Source organism: Python bivittatus, unplaced genomic scaffold (genome assembly GCF_059951505.1).
Source record: "Python bivittatus isolate LINGU-HERP-01145 unplaced genomic scaffold, Pbiv_v1 ctg000560_np1212, whole genome shotgun sequence".
Taxonomy (NCBI): Eukaryota; Metazoa; Chordata; class Lepidosauria; order Squamata; family Pythonidae; genus Python; species Python bivittatus.
The window spans coordinates 9,961,018-9,987,889 of NW_028277083.1; the positions used below are offsets into that span (position 1 = coordinate 9,961,018).

The 26,872-nt window shown below is 42.6% G+C and overlaps 1 protein-coding gene across 2 annotated transcripts in view; it reads right to left on the reverse strand.

Annotated features, from left to right (window-relative positions):
• Positions 1–26,013, reverse strand: part of LOC103059330 (ankyrin repeat and fibronectin type-III domain-containing protein 1-like) — a 316,418-nt gene extending 290,405 nt beyond the window's left edge. The window contains exon 1 of one of the 2 annotated variants that reach the window (XM_088148165.1): positions 25,910–26,013. Coding sequence is in view for 1 of the 2 variants with exons in the window: in XM_088148163.1 (XP_088004289.1) it covers positions 20,352–20,383 (32 nt within the window). In the remaining variant the exon portion in view is untranslated. Of the gene's footprint in view, positions 1–20,351; positions 20,474–25,909 lie in introns of those variants that run through there. The other variant, XM_088148163.1, reaches the window with a different exon arrangement.
• Positions 26,014–26,872: the final 859 nt, after the last annotated feature.

The window sequence follows — 26,872 nt, forward strand, 5'->3', positions numbered from 1 at the left end:
TTGAAGCTTAACAGTACCACCGAAAGGAAATCATGGATCTGAAATGCAAACAGTGAAAACAAAAGCATTATCCTAGGATAAGGACATCATCGGTAACAACGAGGCTATGACCTTCTCACCCCCATTTTCTTTCTGATGGTCAACCAAGCAAGTTTCCAAAATACAAAACACAGCTGAACTGTGCAAAATACTGGAATTCTGGGCCTGAGTTAGTCTTGAGGTTCTGCTGTCGCTAATAAAGCTAACTCAGAACTGACAACTGCTCTTCAAGCCAGATGGCATGATTTTAACATGATTTTAACATGATTTTAACATGGAACCCCTAACAGATCACCCAAACAGTCCAATTTCTGAAATAAAATAGGCATTTTTAAAATTCCCTATAATTGTCTTTGGAAGCACTGCAAGTCAAATATTTGTAAGGTTCCCATCCTGTCCAACAGCAACGGCCTTTCAGTTGAGATACTTATGGCAACAGTATAATATTTGTGGCAATCAGAAATAGGCAGCAGAGCCTAGAAAAAGGCAGAAGGACATAGAGAGAGAGAGAGAGAACTAACTAGTCTGGTGTTGTGGTTAAACTGCTGAATTAGAAACCAGGAATTCTAGTGTCCCCATAGTCATGAAAGCTGGCTGAGTGACTTTGGAGCAGTCAGCCCAACCCACCTCACAGGGTTGCTGCTGTGGAGAAGACTGGAGGTGGAAGCACCTGGGTGTGGACACCACCTTGAGTTGACCAGCTAAACTCAAGTAAGGCCGCATAAAACTTGAACCTATATACCAGGGTTTCTCAACCTTAGCAGCTTTAAGATGTGTGGATTTCCAACTAAGCATCACTTAAATTGCCTTTTTAAACAAAACAAAATTGAAATACACAACAGAAGATTATATTAAAACTCATCTAACTGGGAAGAAGTGACATGGTCAGCTGAAACAAGAAGAAATACAGCTAGAAACTTTATCTTTACTGTACTCCAGGAAACAGTAGGCCTATTAGTTAACTGACAGTTTCTTTGTGGGTGAGAATGCTATTTCAAAATGCATTCCTAATGAACTCTCAAACTCCTCATGCATTTTTCTCTTATCAAAGAATCATAAGAATTACCTTAGAGATCACCTAGTCCAACTGCCTCTAGCCTTCATAACGTTGATGACAGATGCTTATTTACACTGACTGCATTACATTATATTACATTATTGTTTACATTCTTGGCATTCTTGTTCTCCCTTTCAGAAAAGGCCAGTAAGTTATCCTGGAATATTCCAGATATAAACTGAGTTCTGACCCTCTGCTGTGATTTCTACAAACACATCTGCCACGGGTAGGGCCATCACATCATCTGAGAAAAGCAGAATTTGGCCCGGAAGCCATATTTACTCCCAGATGTTGACGTCTTGGTGCCTTCCTCGTGAATGATCTTATCCACTGGCAGCAGATAGAACCACAGCAGTTGAAGAGGGCCCCAAAGGGGAAGCTAAAATGGTTATTTTAGATTATGCTGAATTGTGCCCAGTAGTAGACTGATGACTACCTGCATATGTTAACTGAGAAATCTCAATTGCTTTTAAAAGTCTAGAAAAGTTCTTGGGAGGAAAAACTGCATTCTGGATTGCCTTTCCATGGCTCTTTCACTCTACAACTGCTTTTGGCATCTTCCCTATTTGAATCATCAGAGCACACATAGAAGACAATTCTGAAATCTCAAGGATTCAACAACGAACAATGCCTCATTTGCAACTTATCTGAAGACAAAAATGAGTGCCAAATTGTCCCTTTAAATGAGGGTGGACAACCTTTGGATGGCCAAGGGCCACACAATGCTTCTGAGAAGCTGAAGGCCACAATGGAGAGTGATAGTGGAAAGCGGACAGAGTTAGATTATTCAAAGGCTGGGTGCATTTTTATCTCTTCTTCCTGTTGTTTGAGTTTTTCTTTCCCCCCCCCCATCTAAATTTTCCGCTTAGAGTACCCTGTGTCTTCCTCATCACACAATGGCAGGAAAAACTGTAGCAAAAGTTTTCAGCAATTACAATCAAAGAAGGTTTCAGGCACCACTTAAAACAAGATAAAGCAGCCTCAGATCTTGCAACCGTAAATTTACAAGTTAGCAAGTTAGCTAAGATGATTTTGACACATCAAATGCTTTTCAGTAACCCTGCAAAGGTATTCAGAGTGGCAAAGATGCCTTAACCTTTAGCATTCTTGCTTTCTTTACATTAAATTACATTATTCATTAAATTACAGTGGTACCTCGGGTTACGAACGCCTCTGTTAACAAACTTTTCGGGTTACAACCAGCTCCAGCCGCAAAAATTTACCTTGGTTTGCGAACTCCACCTCGGGGTACGAGCAGGATACGTGGCCATTTTCCGCCCCTGACACGTGGTCCGCAGCCATTTTTCCGCCCCTGGCATGTGGACGTAGGGAGGGGGACTCTCCCTCCAAGCAATAGCTGCCTCCCTGTCCTCCACGCCAGAACGGATTAACAGTAATTACATTGAACCTTATGGGGAAATTTCCTTCGGGTTGCGACCAATTCGGGGTGCGACCAGAGTCACGGAACGAATTAAGTTCGTAACCCGAGGTTCCACTGTAGTTCCACAGTCAGCTGGAGCTTTCCATTCACGTCAAGTCTACCATCCTACATCATAATTCTTAATAGAGTGGCAATACAACAGGACAAGCTGTCAGTTTACAGAATTGTTTTTTGTACAGCGTTTCTGAAAGTAAACAGAACCCGCAAAAAATGCTAACCATCTTCAGACAAATCCAGTAAACACCAACATTTTAATTCAGCTTTAATGAAGCAGGATCAAGTAACTGATCACAAGCACGAATAAATCCCTCCTGATCCAAAGGAGTCGTTTTTAAAACCTGACTGTTTTTTTCAAGGAGAAATGAAATGGAATAAATGTAGCTGTTGCATGCAGAACGTTAATGGAAATAACTTGTTTCCTCCTGGTGTGTTTTAAAAGGAACCATCACATTTCCTAACTCACACTAGCAACACGCCTTCTCCTTTGCAGATCAGTTTTGCAAAATTTCCAGACACGCTCTTCTAGAGGCCACGAACCTTACGCTATTTTTGATTCAAAAGCTTATAAACAGAGGCGTCACACACAAAGAGACTGCGAGAAAAAGAAATTATTGTGGCACAGAAGTGAGCGAGCGGCACACACGTGCTCACATGCTTCTGTGTAAATGGATCCTGGAAGCTGGCATTGCATTAGCCAAAAACAACGCTCTTCAGTTTTGAAACATGGCAAAAACAATAGTTCTGAGTTTCTCGTAACTCAAGACAACATCCAGAAAGACAGTTTCCTTAGTTTCAGCATACAGATTCTACCCCTCCCTGCAAAATTAAGGAAAATAATATCCATCAATGCAACATTCTGAAACAGGACGAAGAATGATGCAGATCTGAATGTAAATCATAGTTAGAGGACACACACATTGTTTTGAGGGAAAATCTGAATGGCTCCAAGCACTAGGATGTTGGACAGCAACATAATACAGGTAGTCCTTATTGAGCGACCACAATTGGGACTGGCAAATCAGTTGTTAAGCAAAGCAGTCACTAAGTGAAACCATGACTGCAGTTACGATCTTAATCCAGCTTTCCTTTGTTTTACAGACCCACAAAGGTCGTAAAAGCGAGGATTTGTCGCAGTTACCTTTTCATCAGTCGTAACTGCGAACGGTCACTAAACAAGGACTAGCTGTAGCTGGAGGTTTCCACATTGTGCTAAGCCAGAATGCAACTCTTTCAGCATTGACATAGGTTGCTATGTCATATTAGCCCGTTCTGGTGTATCCAATAAACCCTGTTGATTTATTTATATTTATTTTACTTCATATATCACATTTATATAGCCACCCATCTCACAGAACATGATTCTGGGCAGTGTACAATAAAAACACATCATAAAAAATCGGGAGGTTGTCTCATGGCAACTGGACTTCTTTTCTTTTGTCCAAGCAGCTTCTTCAGTCTAGAAAGTTTGGTTAGGGGGGACCCCATAAATATCTTCCAGGGTGGCTGCAATTAATTCTACAATTAAAACTAGGATTAATTAATTCTACAATTAAAAACACCAAAGTTACCAATGACAGAGTAGCAGAGAAAGCAACAGCCCCCTCACTAATTAAAACAATCCATAGCTTACTACAAAATGCAAACTCAGGAGGAGCAGCTTAGGGGCAAAATTATAGGACATATTAACCTAAGCTTCCTGTGTCATAATTTTGTGGGATTTTCTGGGTACTTTAGTATTTCCCATTAACATTCTCAAGCTGGCAAAAAAAGTCTTTATGCTACCGTTGGGTCAAGCAACATCCAAATGGAAACAGAAAAGGTGCATTTTTATTGCTGCTTTATCCTTATCTTCTAACCCTTTAATCTGGTCTTCCTGTTTCTCAATATTTCCTTACCATCTTGCACGCTCAGTAAAATGTATCCGTCCAATATATTCTTAACTGTCTTGCCTTATTTCTAAGCACTGGCTTACTCTGTACTTTCAGTTATCAGTGGAACAAACGCAAGTTCCTCTCTTCTGCTTTCCTTTTTTAACATAAAGATAGTGAAGATTTCCTGTCAATAAGCACAGGAAAAATATTATTGATCACCACTTCCTTTGGGCAGAGGCTTATTGATCACCCCGATGCTCTTGCTTTTGTTTTTTTAAGATTGCAATAAAGTAAACCCTGCAACTTGGGTTTTAATCAATAAGGGCCAATTTGGAGAATAAATTCATTGGAAAAGCAAGGTAAAAATAAAATTTAATTGAAAGGCTTTCTTTTGGCTAAATCACTGAGGGCCAGGAAAGTAAGATTACATAAAATATGGAACTCAGCCAACATGGCAATCATTCTGTGGGTATCCCCTAGCATAGAATACATAATATAATAGCCATTGTATTCTGACCGCAAGCCATAGGCTTTGGAAATTAAACAGGGTCACTGTTATCCTGCTCCCCAGATGAATTTTATATAAAAAACATGACATTGGGAAACAGAAAGTATCATATCACAGCAACCTGATTCCATAAGGTATACATCTGAAAGTGGTTGTACAGCTTTTCCACTGCAAGTGGGAGCTGACACAAACTCAAGGAGTCAACCAGTCACTTTCTACCAGTCAGTTCTGAATGCAGAGGTACATACATAATGATCAAATTTCCTGGTTTCTATCCTGGTGCCTTTAACCCAGGGTTAAAGCAGCCATGGTTGAGAAATACTGCTTTAACCACTACACCAAACTGGTACGTAGATAGAGAGATCCCTATACAGAAGACAGATACATGGATGGGTAGACAGATAACCACACACTCATTTGTTCTCAAGCAGGCACCACAGTCTGCATTTCCCACAAGCTGAATTGTAAAGCCCTTTTGAAATACCCTATGTGAAGGTCCAAGGAGAATGAGGTCAACAGAAGAACCTAACAGCTGGGTATTTAAAATAAACAAGAGGTTGGCTTGAGGACTAATATTGAACGTTATCACTTCAAGTCCTGAAGCCTGCCACGATCACTACCAAGCGTCTTTCCCATGGAGAAAGGAAGCCAGACCTGCCAATCAAGGCAGATAAACATGGTCCATTTTTGAAGAAACCATGCTTTGTTTTCTGACACTACAGATCGGGACAAGTACTTTCAGACCACTCTCCCGCACGCATAGAAAATAATGGGATATTAATGAAAACATAACATGCTGTCAGAGCCTAAAAGATCGCCTGTCTTGATTATTTCCATGCTTTCATCAGGAGCCATTTGTCAGCCATTGTAATGAGGAACAGACTGTTTCACTGATCTAAGAAGAATGCCTTTTTGTTCTACTCTTCTTGTTGTTGATTATGATAATTGGAAAAGGATAACAAGCATTCATTTTCATTGATCCGGGTGAATCAGTGTGGTCTCTCTCTCCTTCTCTGGCAAAGATCTAACTGGGTTTATTATCCATCTAGTTTCTACTCCCTCCCCCCATTCCCAATCTGGCATATTTAGCCTGGAAAAAGCCACTTTAACTATCCGCTTTAATCATGGGTGGTCAACGCAAAGTGGGGACTAAATAAATAGCATTCGGCTTCAGAGTCCCAGGAGAGAAGAGAGGACTTCTAGGCAAAAACTCCAAACAAAACTAGTCTTATTGTTTGAAAGATACAGAACTCCATTGTTAAAAGAGAGTTCAGTCAGAATGTACATATTCTCCACAATTAAGTAAAAGATCTACTTGCTTTAGGCTTTTGCATTCCAGGGTGGTCATCCAGAGGTATCAAGGAAATTACAACTGTTAGTTCTCTCGTGAAAGCAGACAAAATAACACACAGGCACCAAGAAAAGTCGCACTGATAGCCTAATCCTTTGTTGATTTCTCCAGTCCTCTTTCCAAACCATCAAAATGGGTGGTCATCATCATATCTGGTGGTGGATTTGCAGGTCCATACAAAACAATGTATGCACTCTGCTTTATCTTTTCATCAAGACTGAAGAGAGGAAAAATTCAATCTTTTGGAACTTTACAGTGAGTTCATAACTGTTCTGCAGAGAAGTAATCTTCAGCTTCTCCTTGCCTGTCCCACAATTGCAGGCATGTTATAGCACCGTTTTATTACATGCCTGTCCCAGAGCTGCACTTTCAACACAGGAAGGTACCATTTGATTTCCTTCCAGAGAGAAATTTACAATTTCACAGAACTCCACAATGCTAGCTGAAGGGGCTTTTATAATAGAGCAGTAGGTCTGCTGGTGTGTGAGTTTGCTAGATGCGAACACTGAATCTCAACAACTGCAAGTCCAGTTCTTTTCCATTACTTCCAAGATTCTATGGATAAAAGCATTTCAAGCCTACTGCAAGAGTGAAAAATCGATATACATAACGATACGGCAGTGATCAGTCTTCGATGGTTTTGGAAGACATAAAAATTCACAGAAAAGGAGTCCATTCACAGCTACTAATCATGATCATTGGACTGTGTGAACTCAGCCACTCAAGTTTTAGTTCCAAGCTTAGAGTTATATATCAGCCTGGCAATTACAGCTAATTCAATAAATCAATTAAGACAAACCATGGCTTTGGAGTCTTAGAAATAGGACAAGCTACAATTTGTAGAAAACTGTCAGGGGAAAAACCACATTAAACACGGGAGACAGACACACCAGAACATAAGTCACTTCAAAGTTCTAAAAGCTTTATTAAATGTTAGTTCCATAAGCAAGTAAAATTCAACCAATGGCATACAAAGTACTCACTGAAATTCACATTGCAATGAGGACCATCATGAGCAAGCTATCAGGCAAGATAGCTTAGCCATGTGGCCCCGACCCTCTCTTTGCAATCCTTTTTATCCTCAAAAACCGCAAACCACAGACATGACTCTCAGGATTAGCAGCTGATTCATAACGTTCCCAGTGCTAATCTTACCACACTTCCCGGTTCCATTTGTCCTTTTCCTATCAGCAGTTTGCTTAGTCTTGCAAGTTACCAATTTCCTGTTATTGCCCTAAAGGCCTCCTGTCAACTAGCTCGGTTTTTATTAAATGCAATCAAAATTAACATTATAACATTTAAAAGGCTACTAATAATTTTCCTCTCACAAAACAAATAAATAAAATACCTAGTTAGTGGTGCTTCTCAACTTTGCCTGCTGAGGGCAATAGTTAGAAAGGTTTACAGATTCGTATTCTATTTGTAGAGGCACCTAATCAAATATGGGGGAAAACAAGATGTTAGACCAGTGTTTCTCAACCTCAGCAACTTAAGCTGTATGGACTTCAACTCCCAGAATTCCCCAGCCAGCAAGCCAAACCATATTAAAACATGAAACCAAACCACATTAAAACATGGCATGCCGTTGCGTTCTGGTAACAGAATGAGAGGCAAGACAAATTGGAAGCCTCTAATGCTGTTCGTCAGAGTCCTCCACCTTCCGCACGGCTGTGCTAGACTACGGCCAATGCAGATGCTAGAGGGGGAGCTATCCATTACAACAAGCCATGGTTTAAGCTTAGAACATGCTAACTCATGCAGTGTGCTTTAGCCCCAACAGTGGGTTCACATAGCACACTAAGGAAAACCTAAACAGATTATATTTTGGCTTAAGCCAACCTAGGAGAAAATGCCATCACGCTCAATGTCTCTCGCATCCAAGGGAACATTCGAAAGAGATGGAACAACATTTGACGATGAGAGAATCATTGTCTTCAGAGAGAACCTTTTCTTCAGAGAGGTAGATATAATTATGTTATAATCAGTGTTGGGAACCCAGAATTATGGTGTGCAAAGTATGGTTTATGACTTAGTTATCAAGCCATCACCTTGTTCAGTAAATCAGGGTTAACTTCACTATGCTTATAGACTAGAAACCTGGATTCCTTAACACTCCATTAGCCTGTAAATACTTCTCCGTATCATTTTTTTAAGAAACTGCCAACCTAAGTGTGCTAAGAACACAACAACGGAATCAGCTTCTCAGTCTAAGCAAAAGAGTGAAGGTACTTCTGTGCTTTTAAGAAGGTTGATCAAATTCTCAGCTTTTCCTTACAACCAAATAAAGAAAGAAAAGAATGATTCAACTCCTTTGTTTTCAGCGGAATGTAATCGCAATATTCTTTTTTAAAAAACAGCTTTCAAAGGGCAGGGAAGGCCTGTTTCAATCCCCCCCCCCCAAAAAAAAGCCCATCACCAAGAACAGTGGCCTCAAAGTCATTTGCTAAAAGCTGAACAGGAACTGAATTAAAATTTCAAGCCACATAAAAAGCGACATCTTATTTCACAGTGATTTTCAAGGGCCTCCAACACTGCAAGGTAAGCTAATGGCTTATTCCCTTCGCTCACAAGAGGCACAGAGGTTAACCTCCACTTCATTAGGATCAGTTTTAATTTCACAGGATTGAGGAAGACACTTTATATCGTATAGACGAGGAACAACTGTTCTTTATGCAGCTTCAGCTCCCTCTGGTCTCACATCTTCTTCCCCCACATTCTCCAGTAAGACGTATCTGCACGTTGGGGTAGAATTGGTTCTGGGTTAAAAAAAAGACCTATGGCTGAGAGAGGGAAGATGTAAAAAATAAAATAAAAACTCAGGCACAGAGAAGACGACTAAGGTACAGAATTCTGCTACTCCTCAGATCCAGAAATGGGAAGAAATGGGGGAAGGCAAGACGGATTGGATGCAAGAGAAATCCATTGGATGGATGAAAGTAAGAAGTATGAAAAATTAAAAAGTGTGAAAGACAAAAGGGAGAAGAAAGAGATCAGGAAAAAAAAATGGACTTTCTTTTTCTCTTTCTATACTCTTCTCTTAATACTAGTTTTTGTTAGGTTTTATTGTTCTTTTTATTTAAAAATGTAATGAAGTTATTATTTAAAAAAAAGAGGGATGGGAAGAAGGGATTTCCATCATCAAGCCAAGCGTGAAATATGAACAAACTTCCTGGTTGGGAATAATTTGCTTGCTAGCTCTTAACGCTTCAAGCCCAAGATTTCCTTTGAAAAATACACAAAAGGTTTGGCAGCCAACTGCAATGTAATCACCCTACAGGCAAAAGAGCTAGAATCCTGCAAGCAAAACGAACTTTTAAGGAATTTGTTCTTGTTGAACCTCTTGCAAAAAAAAAAAAAAAAAATGAGCAAGGAGGAGCAGGTAGGAGGTGCGTAGCACTTGGTTCCAACCAGATGTTAGCCACAGAGGCACATAACTTCCATCAGCTCCATGGCCACACTAGACTTTGCACAGTTGGACTTAAGGGTCATTTGGCCTCTTACCCTAACTCACCCCCCTAATCCAGAAATGAAATGCACCCAATCTTTTGGCCCTTCCCATTCTGCAGTTGCTCTAGAAGTCATAAAAGGCATGCCGGTAGTGACCCCTGAGCTATGTTTTTGAAACCCCTACCTTATTATGACTATCTCCAGCCAACTTTCACTCTTGATGTCCTTCAAATGGATTCAATTTCAATAGTTTCCAGACAGCATAAGCAATGGGAAACGTTCCCTCATTTCCCATAACTCTCAACCCAAAGTAATTCGGCCAGAATCTCACCAGCAACCATTCTAGTTCCATACTTTCCTGCCTCCCATGTTTTCTTCTAGAGCAGTGTTTCTCAACCTTGGCAACTTGAAGAGGTGTGGACTTCAACTCCCAGAATTCCCCAGCCAGCATGGCTGGCTGGGGAATTCTGGGAGTTGAAGTCCACACCTCTTCAAGTTGCCAAGGTTGAGAAACATTGCCCTAAGCTATCAAGTAGGTTGCAAACAGCCTCCATTCTAGGTGTTAGTTCTTTCGTCAACCTGGGTTTAGCACACCACTGTTAATGCAGTCAGCATGGAGTGTTCCTATGCAGTGTTTTCCTAAGCTAGCTGTGCCTGACACCATCACATGCCATCTGCCCTCCCCTCCAGCTTTATCTCCTCCTTTCTCCCTACTGGCAAGTCAGCTTTCCAAAGTCAGTCAACCCTAAACAAGCCATCTTATGGCTCTATATGATAAGCCTGTGGCTCTAGGTCTCTACCCTGAAACCAATGCCATATTTGCTGCAATCACACTTTTCATCCGGCTCAGAGGTCACTTCCTACCATACACCAGTTTTTCTAAATTCGGTTCCATGGACTGTTAGGAGGCCATCATGTGAAGGTCTCATGTCTCTTCCAAGTCCAATCTGTTTTACTGCAGGGGACAGCAATAACCTACTGGCTAGGTTACAGTTGCATGAGTATGGCTTGCCACATAATCAGCATCCACTGGAGAGAAGTTAAATAGACTTCAGGGCCATTACATCTCTCCAGATCGCAGAGACACAAGTTTTTGACCTTTGCAGGGAAGACATTTCCAGCAAAGGTTGTCCCGTAGAACAAGAGGAGCAAGCTTCTCCGAAAAAACACCCTCATGTTTACACATTCTAAAAACCATTAACTGAGGTGCATGAATAAAGTCTACCACAAGTTTTAATTAAAAAAAAAAGTTGGGTGCATTCACTATGAGCAATCTGGAGATAATGCTAGCTTCCCTAGGATCAAAGCAAAAAAAAAAAAAAAGGATTTAATTCCGAGTCATCGTGAACTAATTTGAATTAGAGTTGGTTGTAAAGAGAGCTAAGCTCTTGACACCCTGGCCAAGAGGAACAAGGAGAGACAGAGAACTGGTTCTTCATTCACAACCAGCGTTTTTAATATTACACCAGCTGTTTGCATACCTGACAATTTGCCAGTTGTGTCTCAGCATCAGCCTATCCTCTAAGACCAAACAGGGTAGGTGTGTTTATCTGCCTCTTCGCCACTTCTGTTCTCTTTGAACATGCAGCCCTTTGGATATTGCCCTGCCTTGACCTAAATCAAATCTTCTAATTTCGCATCCTCCTCCAGGTTCTCCATCAGGACTTTTCAGAAGCCCACAAGCGTTCTTAAGGAGGAATACAAATGTCTGATGTGACTCCACACTTATCTTCAACCACTACACTGGCTGAGCACCAGCAGAATGGGAGCCAAAATGCAACTGAGAAACACGAAAGCAATCAGAAGTCTCAGGTGAACCCCGAGAGATATGGAAGCATCAAGTGTTTTTCAAAAGAAAAAAGCCAAAAGAGGAAATCACACTCCAAAACAATAGTTCGGTAAAGAGTAAAAATTGAGTCCTGGGAAGGCTCTGGGACAGCTGATTTTTAAAGCTTCTTTGACTTCTGCCCTTCTTTTCAGAGTGATCTTTTATCTAACCAACTTCAGGGGAACTCGCCTATCCAAAGGAATCGCAGGAAACATTTATAGATTGGATCCATGCACCAGCATCAGTTATTTGCTAAACCATGGCCAAGCACACTTGATTAGGTCCCCAACACATTACCCCAACATTAAGCAAACCTTCATGATGGGTTTGTGGATTATGAAAACTCGATGAGTCCCATTTGGAGGGTCTAAAATAGCTACAGTGTTCCATGGGTACCTCCCCTGGGTTGCAGATGTTCCTTTCATGGCTACATCCTGATGACTTACTATTTATCATATCTGTTCTGAAAGGAAACGGCCGCTATTTCCGAACTGACTTCATAACTACATGGGCCATTCTAAGTTTGGAAAGTGAAAAATTACATACCAGAAACGGAGATGGGCTTCTCTCAAGTTTCAAAGTCACAGGCTTCACAGAAACAGATCCTTGTGATACCTTGTCAAATCAAAGAAGGATTCACATTTGACTACCATTACGACTCTTATGGAGCCCACTCACACATAGAGATAATACAATATAAAGGCCATTGTGTCTTGCAACAATACAAAGACAAACTAGCAACCTGCAACCACTACACAGAGAAGGTTAATGAGAAAGAAATACACTCTAATTTTCCTTGGACATCTCTTGCTTTTCCAACCTTGAGTACAGATTCAAATATCCGGGGGAAGACTAGTAGGTTACAAATAGGATATGTACTCGGGCAGTGTTTCCCAGCCTTGGCGACTTGACGATGTGTGGACTTCAACACCCAGAATTCCCCAGCCAGCACAGCTGGCTGGGGAATTCTTGGAGTTGAAGTCCACACATCGTCAAGTCGCCAAGGTTGAAAAATGCTGTATTAAGATAATACATTTCAAGACAGTTACTAACTCCTTTATAGAATATTTCCCCAGCTCACCTCCTTTGTTTAAAAGAAGAGTCTTTTAAGATATTTCAAAATATTCCCAAAATAAGCTATGGTGTCTACTGCTGCAATATTCCTTTGTGAAATGAAACCGGCTATTCCAATATGTACTATAACCGACATCCTAAACTGGAAAGTATACAAGTTAGTTATCCACCCTTCTGGATTTGTCTGCCTTAAGCTCTTTTGTTCTCTTATATGGTGAAAGAGAAGGTCATTATTGTTCTGGGATAGCTCTATCAATCGGAACAAGACTTTCTGCTGTCCCCATAAGATTAAATCCTCTTTAAAGCAAGCCGGGGAAGAGTCCATGTTCAAAAAGTGATGGAATCTCAGGACTGTCATTCATTTTGCCCGACAGTGGAAAGAATACCCAAGGCAAAAGAGGGCTCCTAATCGTTGCCTAAGAGTCTAGTGGTTAAGGCACCAGGCTAGAAACCAGGAGACTGTAAGATCTAGTTCTGCCTTAGGCACAAAGTCAGTCACTTTTTCTCAGCCCTAAGAAGAAGAAAGTCACGGTAAACCGCTTCTGAAAATCTTGCCAAGAAAACTGCGGGGACTTGTCCAGGCAGCCGCCAGGAGTCAAGAATGACTTGAAGGCACCAAAAACAATCTAAATCATTACCTAGGGACACTTTGAGGAGGGTGACACCTTACCCCAAAAGAAGATCCCTTCTGCAGCACAAAAGTGTGATTCCACAGAATAATACAGTTTCCATTCCTAGATAAAATTCCCCTGCCGGTACAAAACCATGGTGACATTATCTAACAAGTTTGTTCCTGCAAAAGAAAAGGAAGGTCTTTGTAATCACTTAGGCAATGGATTATAATATGAGGTTGATCTTGCAGAAACAGCCTGCACAAATTTGCAGAATATCCTCCAGCGTGTAGCCAAATTATAGCAACGAATGGGTGTTATGTTCAAGTTAAACTTCACCATAGCTCACTCAGTTTAACCAGTTTTCTGGGTTCCCGCAGCATAGAAATGAACCTTAATAGAAAAACAGAGTGGTATAGTGGGGATTCTGATCCATCCCTCTCTCTCAGCCCAAAGTAAATGTGATGTAGAGATGAAGGGGCTGAAGTAGCACAGGGGAGACCCAGATTCTAGTCTTCCCTCAACCATGAAAGCTTCCTGGGGGACATTGGGGCAGTCCCTCCCTCTCAGCCTGAGACCCAAGGGGATGCAGTGGTGAAGGTACTGGACCAGGAGCAGGGAGACCTGGGTTGTAATCGCCATTTAGCCCCAGAAGCTCCATGGGTCACCTTGGGGCAGACCCTTCTTCTTAGCCCAAGAACCAGTCTGGTCTAGTGGTGAAGATGCTGGACTAAGAATGGGGATGCCCAAGTTTTAGTCCCCCTCAACCGCAGAAGCTCCCTGGATGACTTCAGCTCAGTGTGGTATAGTGATAAAGTAGGAGTAGGAGGGGAGACCCAGACCACTATCTACAGAAGCTCACGTATTTGGAGCCAACCACTCTCTCTCAGCCCAACATACATCATGGAGTTGTAATTTAGGAGAGAGAGGAGGATGGAGCGCTATCACCTTTAGGTGAGATACAAATCTAATAAATAAAATAAATAATACCAACCATCATGGCAGATTCATGTAACGGGCTAAGCTAAATTGTAATCAGTGGCTTATGGAATTGCATGAATACAACCCATCAACGTGAGCGTAAATATTGAAGATCTCTTTCATTCAAGTGTTGACTGTTTCTCAAAAGAGATTTCACATAATACCTCTTTTACACAAGTGGAATGGTAACTACAGCCCTTTCAGAGAAAGGAGAGCATTGCCAGCTATCTTCTCCTTAACTGACAATGAATTTTGAATTGGGGGAGTTTGGAAATAAATCCATTTTTAACAGCCCTTTTGGTTACTGCTGTTCATTGGATTCTTCAGAACAAATACATTTCAACAGTCATCTGGATTCCAGACCAGTTGAAGCTCCTGAGTCATCTTCAAAGGCTACCCCAGGTAAAGCACATTATAGTAATCCAGCTAGAACATAGACAAGTCAGATATCTTCAGTCAGATCCGTTTTTTATGCAATTGTTCACTATATAAGAATCCATCAGCTGGCTATTCCTATGAAATAGTGACGCAATCCATGGTTTCTCCAGATTCTATGTGTAGGCTGTTTTGTGTTGTATGCTTTTTAGGCTGTTTTTAATTATTGTTAGCTGCCCTGACTCATGAATTTGAAGTGGGCGACCATATACATTCGATGAATAAATAAATGCACAAATACATAAATAAATTAATACGTAAATACATTTTTGGCATAAGCCTGCTGGTTGGAGTTAGGCTCAGACCCAAATCTAACCCAAAAGAGCCATGCAAATTATTTCAACGTGCAACGCCCAAGCTATGGAAGATGTGTGACACATCCTACTTTAATTTTTACAGGGAGTTACGAGCCCTGTTAATTAGATGCCTCATAAAAGAACTGCCAGGTAGAGAATGGTTTTCCTGTTCTTTCCTAGCAAACCACAGATCCATTGTTATTCATAATGTTGCTAAATTTTGCCTCGCAATTACAAGAAAGCATCAGCAAATATTACGTAATGCAAGTGGGATTTATTAAAAACTTCTCTTTAATATATTTATTGTGAGACAGATTATTTCATTGGGATCTTTCCCTACTGCTGCATTTATGAATGACAAAGGAACTTATGTCTGCATGTTGAGCTAAGATAAGAAAATTACTTCCTTACTATTTCAAGGGTATATTGGGACTAGGTTCACACATCTTCCTAATCCATGGCAAGGTGAAACCATAATTGGCTGGGTTCACACAGCACACCAAGCCATAATCTAGTTTTCCAACTACAATGTCTGCAGTCACACAGCATACTACACTAAGTACAAGCAGTCCCCAGGTTAAGAATGAGTTCTGTTCCCAAGGTCTGTCCTTAAGTCGAATTTATATGTAAACTGGAACAGTATTATTGCACAATACGGTATAAGTAATATTCTGTAATTAACTCAAACCATTGTGTATTTAACTCAAATCATTGTGTATTTAACTCAAATTTTGCTGCAATAGCCTCTGTTCTTAACTATAGGTTGTCCTTAAACCGGGTGTTCTTAACTCAGGGACTGCCTGTAAAAGCAAGTTATGACTTAGCCCAATCTGTAAACCAAGCCAGGAGCATAGGAAGTAGCTGTCATCCATCACATTTATCAAGAATAATAACCTCTTTCAATCACAGATATGCCGTCTGCTCCAGCATTCCTCTCATTGTTCAAAAGCACTGGCTGATTTAAAGCAGTAAAATGGGATCTTTTGCCTGTTTTACCTAACATGGAGGGGCCAACCTTGGTCTGAAAGAGGTGCTTGGAGCATGAACTGGAAGCCGGTTAGTGCTCTTTTAGATCCTGCCTGACCATCAACTAACCAATCAGCAGGAGGAGGAAGAGATCAAACAGCCCTCTCCTCATCTTGTTCCCCTCCCTCTCTGCTCCCACTTCCCATTCTTACCTTCCACATTTAAAATGTGGTAGCCCCCTTCTTTTCTCTTTCCCTTCCCCAGAAAAAAAAGGAGGACACATTGTCCATCATGGAAGCCTGAGGGAGCATTCCCCTCCTTCTTTCACATACACACAGCATCACAGGATCCTAAAAGCCAGACTCTCCAAAAACAGCAGCACAGTATCTATTAAAGTGTTACTAGGCAACAATGCCACATTCTTGACTGCTCCCCCATTTTCTGCACACCCCAAAATATCTGTTACTGGAGGGAAATGGAAAGAAGACGACAACAGTGGCTATGCCTAGCAAGCCTACTTCTACTCCCTTGGCCAAATAGCCCTTGAGCAAACCTTATTGCCAACTGGGGCAAGTGTATAAGGCTACAATCCAGGAGTCTCAGGAGGGCCAGCAGCATCTCTTTCGCCGCCTCTACCCACAAGACGGTAGCAGCAACATTTTACAACATTTAATGGCAAAAGGAGGGCTGTATGCCTTGTCATGGTTTAATGCACCCCATTTTTACCCCTTAAAACCTTCCATGCCTCTCCCCAAAACAGGTCACGGCTGCACCCACTTTTGGAGCGCAGCCCTCAACAAGCTGTAAAAAAAATGGGTCATGTTCTCAGCGTGGTTCAATTCGGTGATGTTTGATTCAACTCAACTGACCCCAAATGGGTGATTTCCTTTTATAATCTCAGAATATCCAGAAAGGAGTGGATTTGGATAAAGTGGAATCAAGTATATTCAGAGTAGCATCTAGAGGTCCAAAACATAAGCCTGATTTGCACGTTGTACTAAGCAATAAGTTGGTTTGATTTTGGTTTAGCATGTAGCATAGACCAACCACTGTGGTTTGTAAATCATGGTTTATGGCCTAGGAGGGTCTGCAAATCCATGCAACTGTAGCTTATTCAATAAATTAAACAAGTGATGCATGACCACAGTCCCAGTCTGAATCCCATTCTACTCTATAATCTGAACCAGATGGTTGCTTCTACAATATTAGCAACAGAGCAATTCCCCCTTGCTGGTCTTGAAATTCATCTCATACAGGGAGCTCTGTGGCAAACAACTTGATGGCAGGGCAGGAGCTAAATGCAAGGGCTCAGCCTTGGCACTACGAAAAGGTAATCTGGAGAAACTGAGATGAGTGTTTGACTATACAAATCAAGCAGTGCAGCCCACTTCAGAGGAATCTTAATAGGAGTGGGAAAACACCCCCGTGTGGAAGTTGTTCTCAAGAGCAGTTGTGATGCACTCCCAACAAAACCACTTGTCTGTACAGGTAGTCCCCAGTTTAAGGACAAGTTCTGTTCCCAAGGTCTGTCCTTAAGTCGAATTTGTACATAAGCCGGAACATTATTATTGTATTGTGTAATGAACTTGAACCATTGTGTATTTAACTCAAATCACTGTGTATTTCACTCGACTTTTGCTACAAAAGTCTCCATTCTTAACTATGGATCATCCTTAAACCGGGTGTTCTTAACCCAGGGTCTACAGCAAAGGTCTCATTCTCTGACACTAGAATTAGGTTCCACTTGAAGACTTTGTCAGCGCTAACTTAAGCTAAGGAAGAAGAACAGCCATTAAGCAGCAGTTTTGAATTTCAACATCTCGAAAGTGATTTCTAGACCATGAAGAGAGAGATTAGTACAATCAACACTTAGCATTTATAGCATGCTTGGATTGTTCAAAGCACTTTGCAGATGTCACCTTAGCAATCCTTACAATATCCCTTGAGGAAGGTCTCCATTACCGCCCCAAACTGAAGAGTGAGGAAATTGAGAGATTCTCAAACCGCTCAGAAAGTTCAAAACTACAGCAAAATGGGACCGATATGCTGTCAGCCATTACCTATTCCAGTTCTCTCCGAATTCAGTAGCAAAAGCAATCAACTCTGGTCAGCAGAAAGCTGAAAGGGAACTAGATTTTACTGGAACAGTCCAAACCTACATGCCGTTATTGTGATTTGACCTAGCATCTCATCTGAACCAGGACTGGACTGTTTATGAACTACATCCTGTATTTCTGTCATAGTATTTGCCTACATGTGGGAGGTGAAGTCCACATATCTTAAAGTTGCCAAGTTTGAAAAACACTGAATTAGATCATAACCCCTCTTAAACACAACCAAATGTGCTTCTGAACAGCTGTGATTAGGATTTCTCTAACACAATATATATCATCTCAGAAGTAAAATCTGTCATTTTCGAGATAACTCCTAGAAAAGTATACACAGGATAAGAACTTTAATTAAGCTGCCTGTCTTGTTACCTAAAAGAAGCCAAATTCTTTCTTGCCACGGTGAGCAGCTGTTTAGAAGGTCCTTTCAAACAAGCAATCTAAAAATAAATGAATTCACCCCTTCCATATACATTTTCAAAGCATTTTCAAGACACCCTGATTTATTTCACGAATAGCTGATGAAGACCAACGTAGACCTCACTGATCTGAATCTTTAAGAAGCTCCACTTCACAAACCAAGAGAAATTAAGATGTTCAGATCCTTGTCTGCATTATATCTGTAATTTAACTTTTCGCAAGAGGCACTTTAGTTGCGGGGAAGGATAACCAGGTAAAAATAAATACAATACAGCTTTTTATAATTAAGTGACAGATATAATGCAGGCAAGGATCTGAACATCTTAATTTCTCTTGGTTCGTTCAACTAACTAGGGTTGAGCAAAGAACAGCTTAGAATGAATGAACTGCATGAACCCAACAGGATCTTCAGTTTTCTAAGAGTTGGTTCCCTGACTGATAAAGGTTCAGGAGACTATTAGGTAAATAGCCCATTACAAGCTTTTCCATTATCAAGGAAAAGACCTACCACCCCACCACATTACAGGAAGGCCCTTAGAAATAAAATCAGAAAATCTCCACCGTAACATACATCAGGGCACACTGGTTTTAGAAAGGAGAGAGTTCAGTTGCTGGAATCCTTCAACTGCTTTCAGTCTCAGTACACCTTACTAAAAGAGATGCTGGGAGATTTAGACTTGGAAAATAATTATTTTTGGTTTCAGGCAATTGCCAACAAGCACACCACATCTGGACCACTAAATATAGACAGCCAGACCAATAACAGCTTATACATTCAAACATAGTGAGAATATTTCCCTTTTAAAGCCACATATTAACTCCGTGCGCCATCGTTTTTTCCCCAGTGTTAAAAAAAAAATCATTTACTGCCCAGATGAGTTATCCTTATCTAAATGTCTCATCTGTTTGTAATTTATCCTGGCAGATCCTTCCTATCTATCTGCATACACGCGCGAGCACACAAAAACACACACACACACACATCTTATCAATAGGCAGAAGCACCTTGAATTTAGATTGTCTGATTCTGGCAAATTTAGCTGCATTTGATAACTAAAAGAAAGGGCAACGGTTTTCTGCTCTTTTTAGGGGGGGAACTGTGATGGAATGGAATTATGAAGGCCATGCTCAGAGAGATAAACATTTTCTTAGCTCGCCAGAGGAGCATGGGAGTTACAAGAGGATGAGACTGGCACCTCCCTGAGGAATTCACAGTGTTGTGGCTGGCTGACTTGGGAACTGGAGTTTCAGTCTGGGAAGATTCTTGCTAGAGGTTGTAGTTAATAAACACAGCTGAACTGAATTTGCATTGTCTCTTGGAGTTCCTTGGGCTAGGCCTGACATCAATCTCCCACGCTCCTCTGGCGAGCTAAGAAAACATTTATCTCCCTGAGCCTGGCCTTCATAATTCCATTCCATCACAGGAATGCAAAAAGCTTTAGTTTAGAGCAATTCCAGCTAGTTAAATCATCATCATCATAGAAGCTTTAGGATTAAAAAATGTGAAGCCTTGTTCAGATATTACATTCTAAGGCAAATAACTCCATAGTTTTAGAACCAAGATACTGTACATGAAATTGCCAGTTGCACAGGCATGCAACATTTTAATTTCTCATCTATCTGTGTGACATGTACCAACACCTACGTATCATGTTTGCCTACCTTAATCTGGAAACCATGTTAATGCCACAAAGAGCTTCTGTATCTCAAATACGAGCCTTTGGTATTCCCACCATTTAATTTCTTCATTTGTAAAGTCAGTTTGACGACAACATTTGTTCCGCCATCCACAACTCCTCACAATTTAGTTATTAATTATACCAGCTTATATCCTGCTTCATTTCTAAAGATTAATAGGCTTACAAGTATTAGAAGTATTTAAAAAATCAGTAACATAAATAAAGCTGGGATGTGATACCTTTCAGACAGCATCTCTGAATCTTCGAGCATCTCCGAATACTTCTCTGAAGACCCATGTTATCATGGGCGTTCTACCAAACTCAAGTTGTAACTAAGCATCGTGGTGGAAGGATGACCCTACTTTCTTGGAAAATGTCAACATTGCTAAAAAAAAATAAAAATAAAGACCAATTAGATGGACATATTAAGCCCCTAATGTGGCTGGTTTGGGGGTTAGGTAAACCATAATTTAGCACAATTTTTAAACACAACTGATTGCAGCTTAGTTAACCATCCATGGTTTGAAAAATTGTACCTTAGCAAAATATTTGAAGTCAGCCCTAGCTGGGGGGTCTACAACATGCAAAACCAAAGCACAACAAACCAAGTTAGGGCTTAAGGAAATGTGTGAACCCAGACACAGATTCAGATAAGTCTTTCTGACCTTACATGGCTGGAATTAAAGCAGGGATCTTCAGGATGTAAAACATGGGATCCACTCTACTTCTCAACCAGAAGGCTGGGGAGATTTTAGAAACATTGATCTTGAAAAATTGGGTCTGGGAGATAGAACAAGAGAGGAGACAGAAATCCAGAGGGAAAAAGATAGGGAAAAAGAAAAATAGGTCCCTCAAGAAAGGGGACCATATCAGGCTGGGAGCTGTATGAGGTCACAATTGAAATAAGCAGATCATCCAGTGAAGAATCTGTTACAGAATTCTCCAACTCATTTGTTTTTTTTAAAGCCCTGGCTTTAGAAATTGCATTTCAGATGGCATCATATCAGAACAATTAATTCAGCCAGTACAGACTGAACACTAGTTTCCTGCATCATTTGCTGGGTTCACCCTTATATTTTGCATAAATCCAGCCACTGTGGCTTATAAGCCATGCATTACAAACCAGAAGCATCATTCAAGCCATTAAAATTTGCTCAAGAAACCCAGTTTAAAAAACAACAACAACTTCGCTTATTATGATAGGCCAGCTCAGCTCGAGTACTACTATATGACCAGCTCCAGAACCACCCAACGGTCCAAGCATCTAATCTACATTTTACTAATTTGTCAACAAAAACATAACAGGAGACCTTGTGAACTACGTTTCTGAAATCAAGATTCTTCATAGGTCTAGCCTACCAGACTCTTATCCCTGACAAACCCATGTTAGCTTCTTGTCATCAGTGCATTGTTTTCTAGCTGTTACCAGACTGCCCACTTCCAACTCGGTTCTCAGATTTTGCACTGACATCAGCCTGACTGTTCTGCCATTTCCCCAATTCACCTTTCCCACCGTTCTTAAGGTGGGAATAAACATGGTCCATTTGCAATCTTCTGACACCTCATCTATTTGCCAAGATTACAGCTATTTCAGCACCTTCAACTGGGCCAGAAGACTTGCTTCTTCAAAAAAGCCAGGTGTTCTTTCACCATCTGCAAGTCCCTCTTGATATTCATTACTGTATTCTAGCGGTGCCAAATCGAACACATATACAAGAAGAAGTCTTTCTAATTAGGTATGACTTCCATGTCAATGACATAATATTGGCCAAGGACACTCATTCAAAATACATCCTTCTTTTTCTAGTCTTAAGAATTCTATTAGAAGGAGATTCCTACAGTAGTCTTGCCTCTCACATGTTCCCTAGATCTTGTTGGACTCCAGGTCTCAACATCTCCAGCCAGCATGGCTAGTAGATGGGAATGACTGGATTTATAGTCCATCTGGGGACCGATGACTAGAAAAGGTCATTCGAGAAGCACACAGATATAATGGACTAAAGAGCACTGCCAATCAAAAATAATTATGAGAACAAGGAGGAATTAAATACAAGAGAAAGAAAATTCAATCTAGAGAATAAATACTGTGCTGAAGATCACCATTCCCCTCTTGCACGAAGTCCTCACCCAACCAGAAAAAGGAAGAGAAAGAACCTGTGGAATACAGAAGCTCTTTCCAGCATATCTAATATTTCCCAGAAAAAAGGGAAATGAAGCGATCAGCCTACGATCTTATCTCCCCTTCATATACAATACAAACTACTGACATTAACGGCATGCCACTTCCTCCGCCAGCCTGATCACTTTTCCTACAAATCAGCCGGGTTGAATGGAATATTAAGCTGTTCGTTTTCATCCACAGGTTTATTCAATTTCTCCAAGGAGTAACCTTGCCCGCACGGTGTTCTAGACAGCACACACCACAGCTCTTATTTCCATAAGCAGATTCTACCCAAAGCTGAAAAGAACGTCCTACCATCAGTCTTCATTGCTTTTCTGCTATCCAAACAGAACCAGAAAACCTCTCTCTCAAAAGACAGCAGATGTTTTGCAATGGGGTGGACTGCCACTTTAAAATAAGAAAAAGCAACGAATACATAACGCAAGCTGTTTAGAAGACAAAAAATGCCAAAGAAATGAATGCATATTGCCTACTGAACTCTGGAATCTACATTCCATTTTAGGTACAAAACCAGGGCATTTGGAAATGCCCACCCTTCTAGTCCCTGCCAGTTCTCCCTTCCAAAAATGTTTATGTGTTTGCTCTGACTTTTTTTTTAAGTTCATAAAACATTCTCTCTCTCTCTCTCTCTCTCTCTCTCTCTTCCTTATTAAACCAGCAACCCTTGCTCGCCTGTTCCATGGGTGCTGGACGATATGTTCCCCACTGAATACTCGAACAAGAAAACAGAAAACCTGCTTTCTCACAAGAATCAAAAAACAGATTCTAGTCACATAACCTTAATTTGGACTGGGAACGAGGAAAGAGAGGGGGACATAATCAGGATTTGGGAATAATTTCCGAAGGGGAGGGAAACCAGATAGAAGAGGATACGATGGGTAGCTCTAACACCCCCCCACCCCCCCGAAAAAAAGCTGCTTTGCCAACACAGTAACAGAATGAATGCTATGGTTACAAAATTGAAGCAGGGCTTCTCTGCTTCAAAAAAACTCCAGCGAAGTCAAACTGATCACATGCACCATGAAAGCAGAAAAATTTAGAGAGGAAATGCATGTCTGTAGCGCCAACGAACAAGGGCCAGAAAGCAGCTGGCGGAGTGAACCATCACTGTTGCTGGGGCGGTGGGAGAAACCCACAGAACCGCAGGGTCTGGAAGAGACAGAGAACTGGTTTCACGTCTTCCCTGTTGTTGTTTTCAAAAAGACCAAGGTTGGAACAAAAAAGGCAACAGAGCCGTGACATTTGGACAGTAATGTCTTGCAGTAAGACAGACACCTTTAAAATAAGCTGCCTTTAGCCTTTCATAGGCTTAGCTCAACTTCACAAAGGTAACAATGGTTTGCTTGTTAAGGTCACCCCATTATTCTCCCTTACAGCCCCCCCCAAAATTGAGGGGGACTTGGAAGAACACTATATAGGAGGGGGAAAAATGGAAAATAAAAAATGTTGGGCTTCTTAGATGGCATCAGCTGGTGGCAAAGACAACACTGGAGAAGTGGCGGGCAGAGAGAGCCATAGAAATTTTCAAGGGCAACAGAGAAATTTTGAAAAGGACAACATAAACTGGATTATATCATTTATCAAGGGGCCCAGAGTCCAACATGCAAACTGGCAACAAACATTTATGGAAAACTCCATGAGATGTTCAGCAAAATAGAGATGTAGTATTCAAAGCAGCCTCTTTCATTCCAGATGCAAAGAGACATCGTAAAGCAATGTAAGTTCTCTTTATCCCTACCCAACTGTCTCTCACACATGCACTGAAAGAACTATGGTTTATTGACTAAGCCATGCTTGCCTGGAGTCACACCACATCCTAACTCATAAAACATGGTTCAGAAGCATCCGTGTCCAGATGAATACAATATTTATCAAATCTGTAAGCCACCAATTTCATTCTGATCCATAGCTGCTTACAATAATTGAAATATCCATGGTGCATTTAAAACCACAGTGCAGTAAGACAGCCACAGTATTAACTTCCAAATATCCATAACAATATCATTTAAATGATCTCATGCACAGTACAAGGATCAGGGCCTACTATCCCACCAAATTAGTATCTCTAATACAATCCAGTAAACCAAGAGAAAACAAGGTACTATACATTAGATACAGGGTAATGTGTGAACTCAGTGACCAGTTAGATCTGCAAGTCTCTTAAGTCATGGTGTAAGGGTGGCTTATTAACAGCACAACTGGCTGTGTTCACACAACAACTGAAACATCCACGGGGCATCTAAAAACACAATGCAGTAAGACATCCACAGTAAATATAAACTTTAAAATATTCAGGATAGTAATAATAGACTTTTCAATGACTGTAAACACAGTCCAACTATCATCAGAACCCCAATAGTTTAGTATCACTAATACAATCCAGGGCTCTTGTTCCTTTTTTGTTTTGGCCTCTAGCGATAAAATCTCATGTCCAAAAAGTTTTTGCCCCCCAGCAAATAAATTCACACAGGCAGGTTCTGTGAACTTTTACTAGTCAACAACCCAGTTGCAGGAATGGAGCACAGACACATCATGTAGAACGCATCTGAAGTTATCCTTGTTGTGATCTGAGAGTTCACTGGCAGGCAACAAAGGAACAACATTGCAATTCATCCTTAGACGGGACTCGATCTGCAAACTTGCTTAAGCCACAGCAAAAATACGGCTTACTGACAACACAACTGGCAGGGTTCCCACAAGACAATTTGCAAAGCACGATGGTTGGGTTCACATGTTGCTGAAGCCAAAAGCAACTACCAGCCCCCAGAGCAGAGCAGAGCATCACGTGAACTCATCCACTCTGCTCAAGGACAGGGTGGAAACTGGGCTGGACCAGCTTCACCCCCAGGCCTCCGCTTCCCACCTCCCTCCAGATGGGATCTGACCTTTCCTTTCTGCTGAACGGGAGCCAAAGTGGAGCCAGCTGCCACAAGGGAAAAGAAACTGCCCGCAGCGGGGCAAGAATCAGACTTTCACCCCATCCTGGAGGACCCAAAGCCGGCCAGCTGCTCCTCAAACTTCAAAAACGAGTCCCAGAACAAACTTTTGCTCTCCCTGGAAGAAATCCGCGCACCTACCCAACCCCTAGCCGGGTGCTCCAACACACACGTTTAACTTTAAGCCACCTTTCGCCAACCTAGTTCCTTCCCCCAGGGGAGACCTCGACGCCCGTAACTCCCTCCCACCCTGGGCAAAGGTTGCGGGATGATGGGCACTGAAGTCCATGCTCGCTGGGCGGGCAGCGGAGGGAGATCAGGACAGCGAGCGGATATTAAGCAAGGTGAGGGAGAGGACGGGGGGGGGGGGAGTTTAAGCCAGGAGACTTTTCCCTTCTTTGATCCGAGACGCGCGGGCGACGGCGCCTCTGAGGATGCGAAGAGCGCGCCGCAGGGAAAGCAGCAGTAGCGCTGCGTTACCAATGGAGGAGGGGAAAGAGAGAGAAGGGGGAGCGGGGGGACTCCCACCGGGGGGCTCCAAGATAATGGGATTTACTCAGCGGAGGAGGACCCCCGTGTGCAACCCTGGGAGTGAGTCAATCAGCCAGCCAGCCCTGCCTTCCCCCTCTTTCCAAAAAAAAGGGAGCCGTCGGGCGCGGGGGCCATCGGCGAGACCTACCCGGGGATGGAGATGAGCACCGCGGCGCGGCGGCAGCTCCTCCAACCGGCCGAGGATTCATTCTGGAGGGGGGACCCCGCAGCCGAAGCCGCCGCCGCTGCCGCCGCCTCCCCTTCGCGCGAAGGGCGGGACAGGGCAAGCCCCGCCCTGCAGGGCAAGCCCCGCCCCTGCCAGCCCGCCTGCCCGCCCGGAGCGCCGAGGTGGGGAGGGGGCGGCCAACAGCCACGTGGGAAGCCTGGAGCTGCTCCGGGCCGCCCGTGCGACGGCGCGCCTGCGGGGCTTCTGCGGGGGCGCTCCAGCAAGCCGAGATCAAGCCCGCTTGCGGGGGACGGGAGGGATGCGCGACGCCCTTCCCGGGACTTCAGCCCGCCGTTCCGAGTCTTGCCTTCGGACGACGCAGCTGCGGTTCGTCCGGTGGAGAGGGGACTGCAGACGGGGCCCCGCACTGGAGGGCGTCTCTCTGCTCGAAAGATGCCCTGCGGCGGCGGGCTGGGGCGCGCTGCGGGCCGCTGAAGGCCGGGCGGGCGCGGAGGGCTCGCCGAGAGTTTCGGCGCGGCCTGTTGAGCCAGTTTTGCTCTAATTGGTTTCCAAGCAGCCCTCGACCGGGCGTCGCTTCGCGCGCGGAGAGGCCTCTGGAGGTGTCAGCCCCGTAATAACCCGGTGCAGACTCAGTGGGGTTTGGAGAAGGGGAACAATGCTGGAAAAGAAAGGAAAAGCGGGGGGGGAAACACGCGGGGTTTAAAGCCGCCCTTGCGACGGGACCCGGCCCAAGAGGCGAGCCAACGATGAAGAATTTGCCCGGGAAAGCGGCGAGTTCCCTTTCTTCTTTCCCGACTTCTGGTTGGCTTTTCTGTCCCGGCGGCGGAAGTGAAAGGGGGGCCTCCGAAGGATACAAATGTTGCTTTGCTGGGGCTGAACAAACACTTGGAAAGAGAAGCGCCGCCGCTCGCGGGACGGACAGAC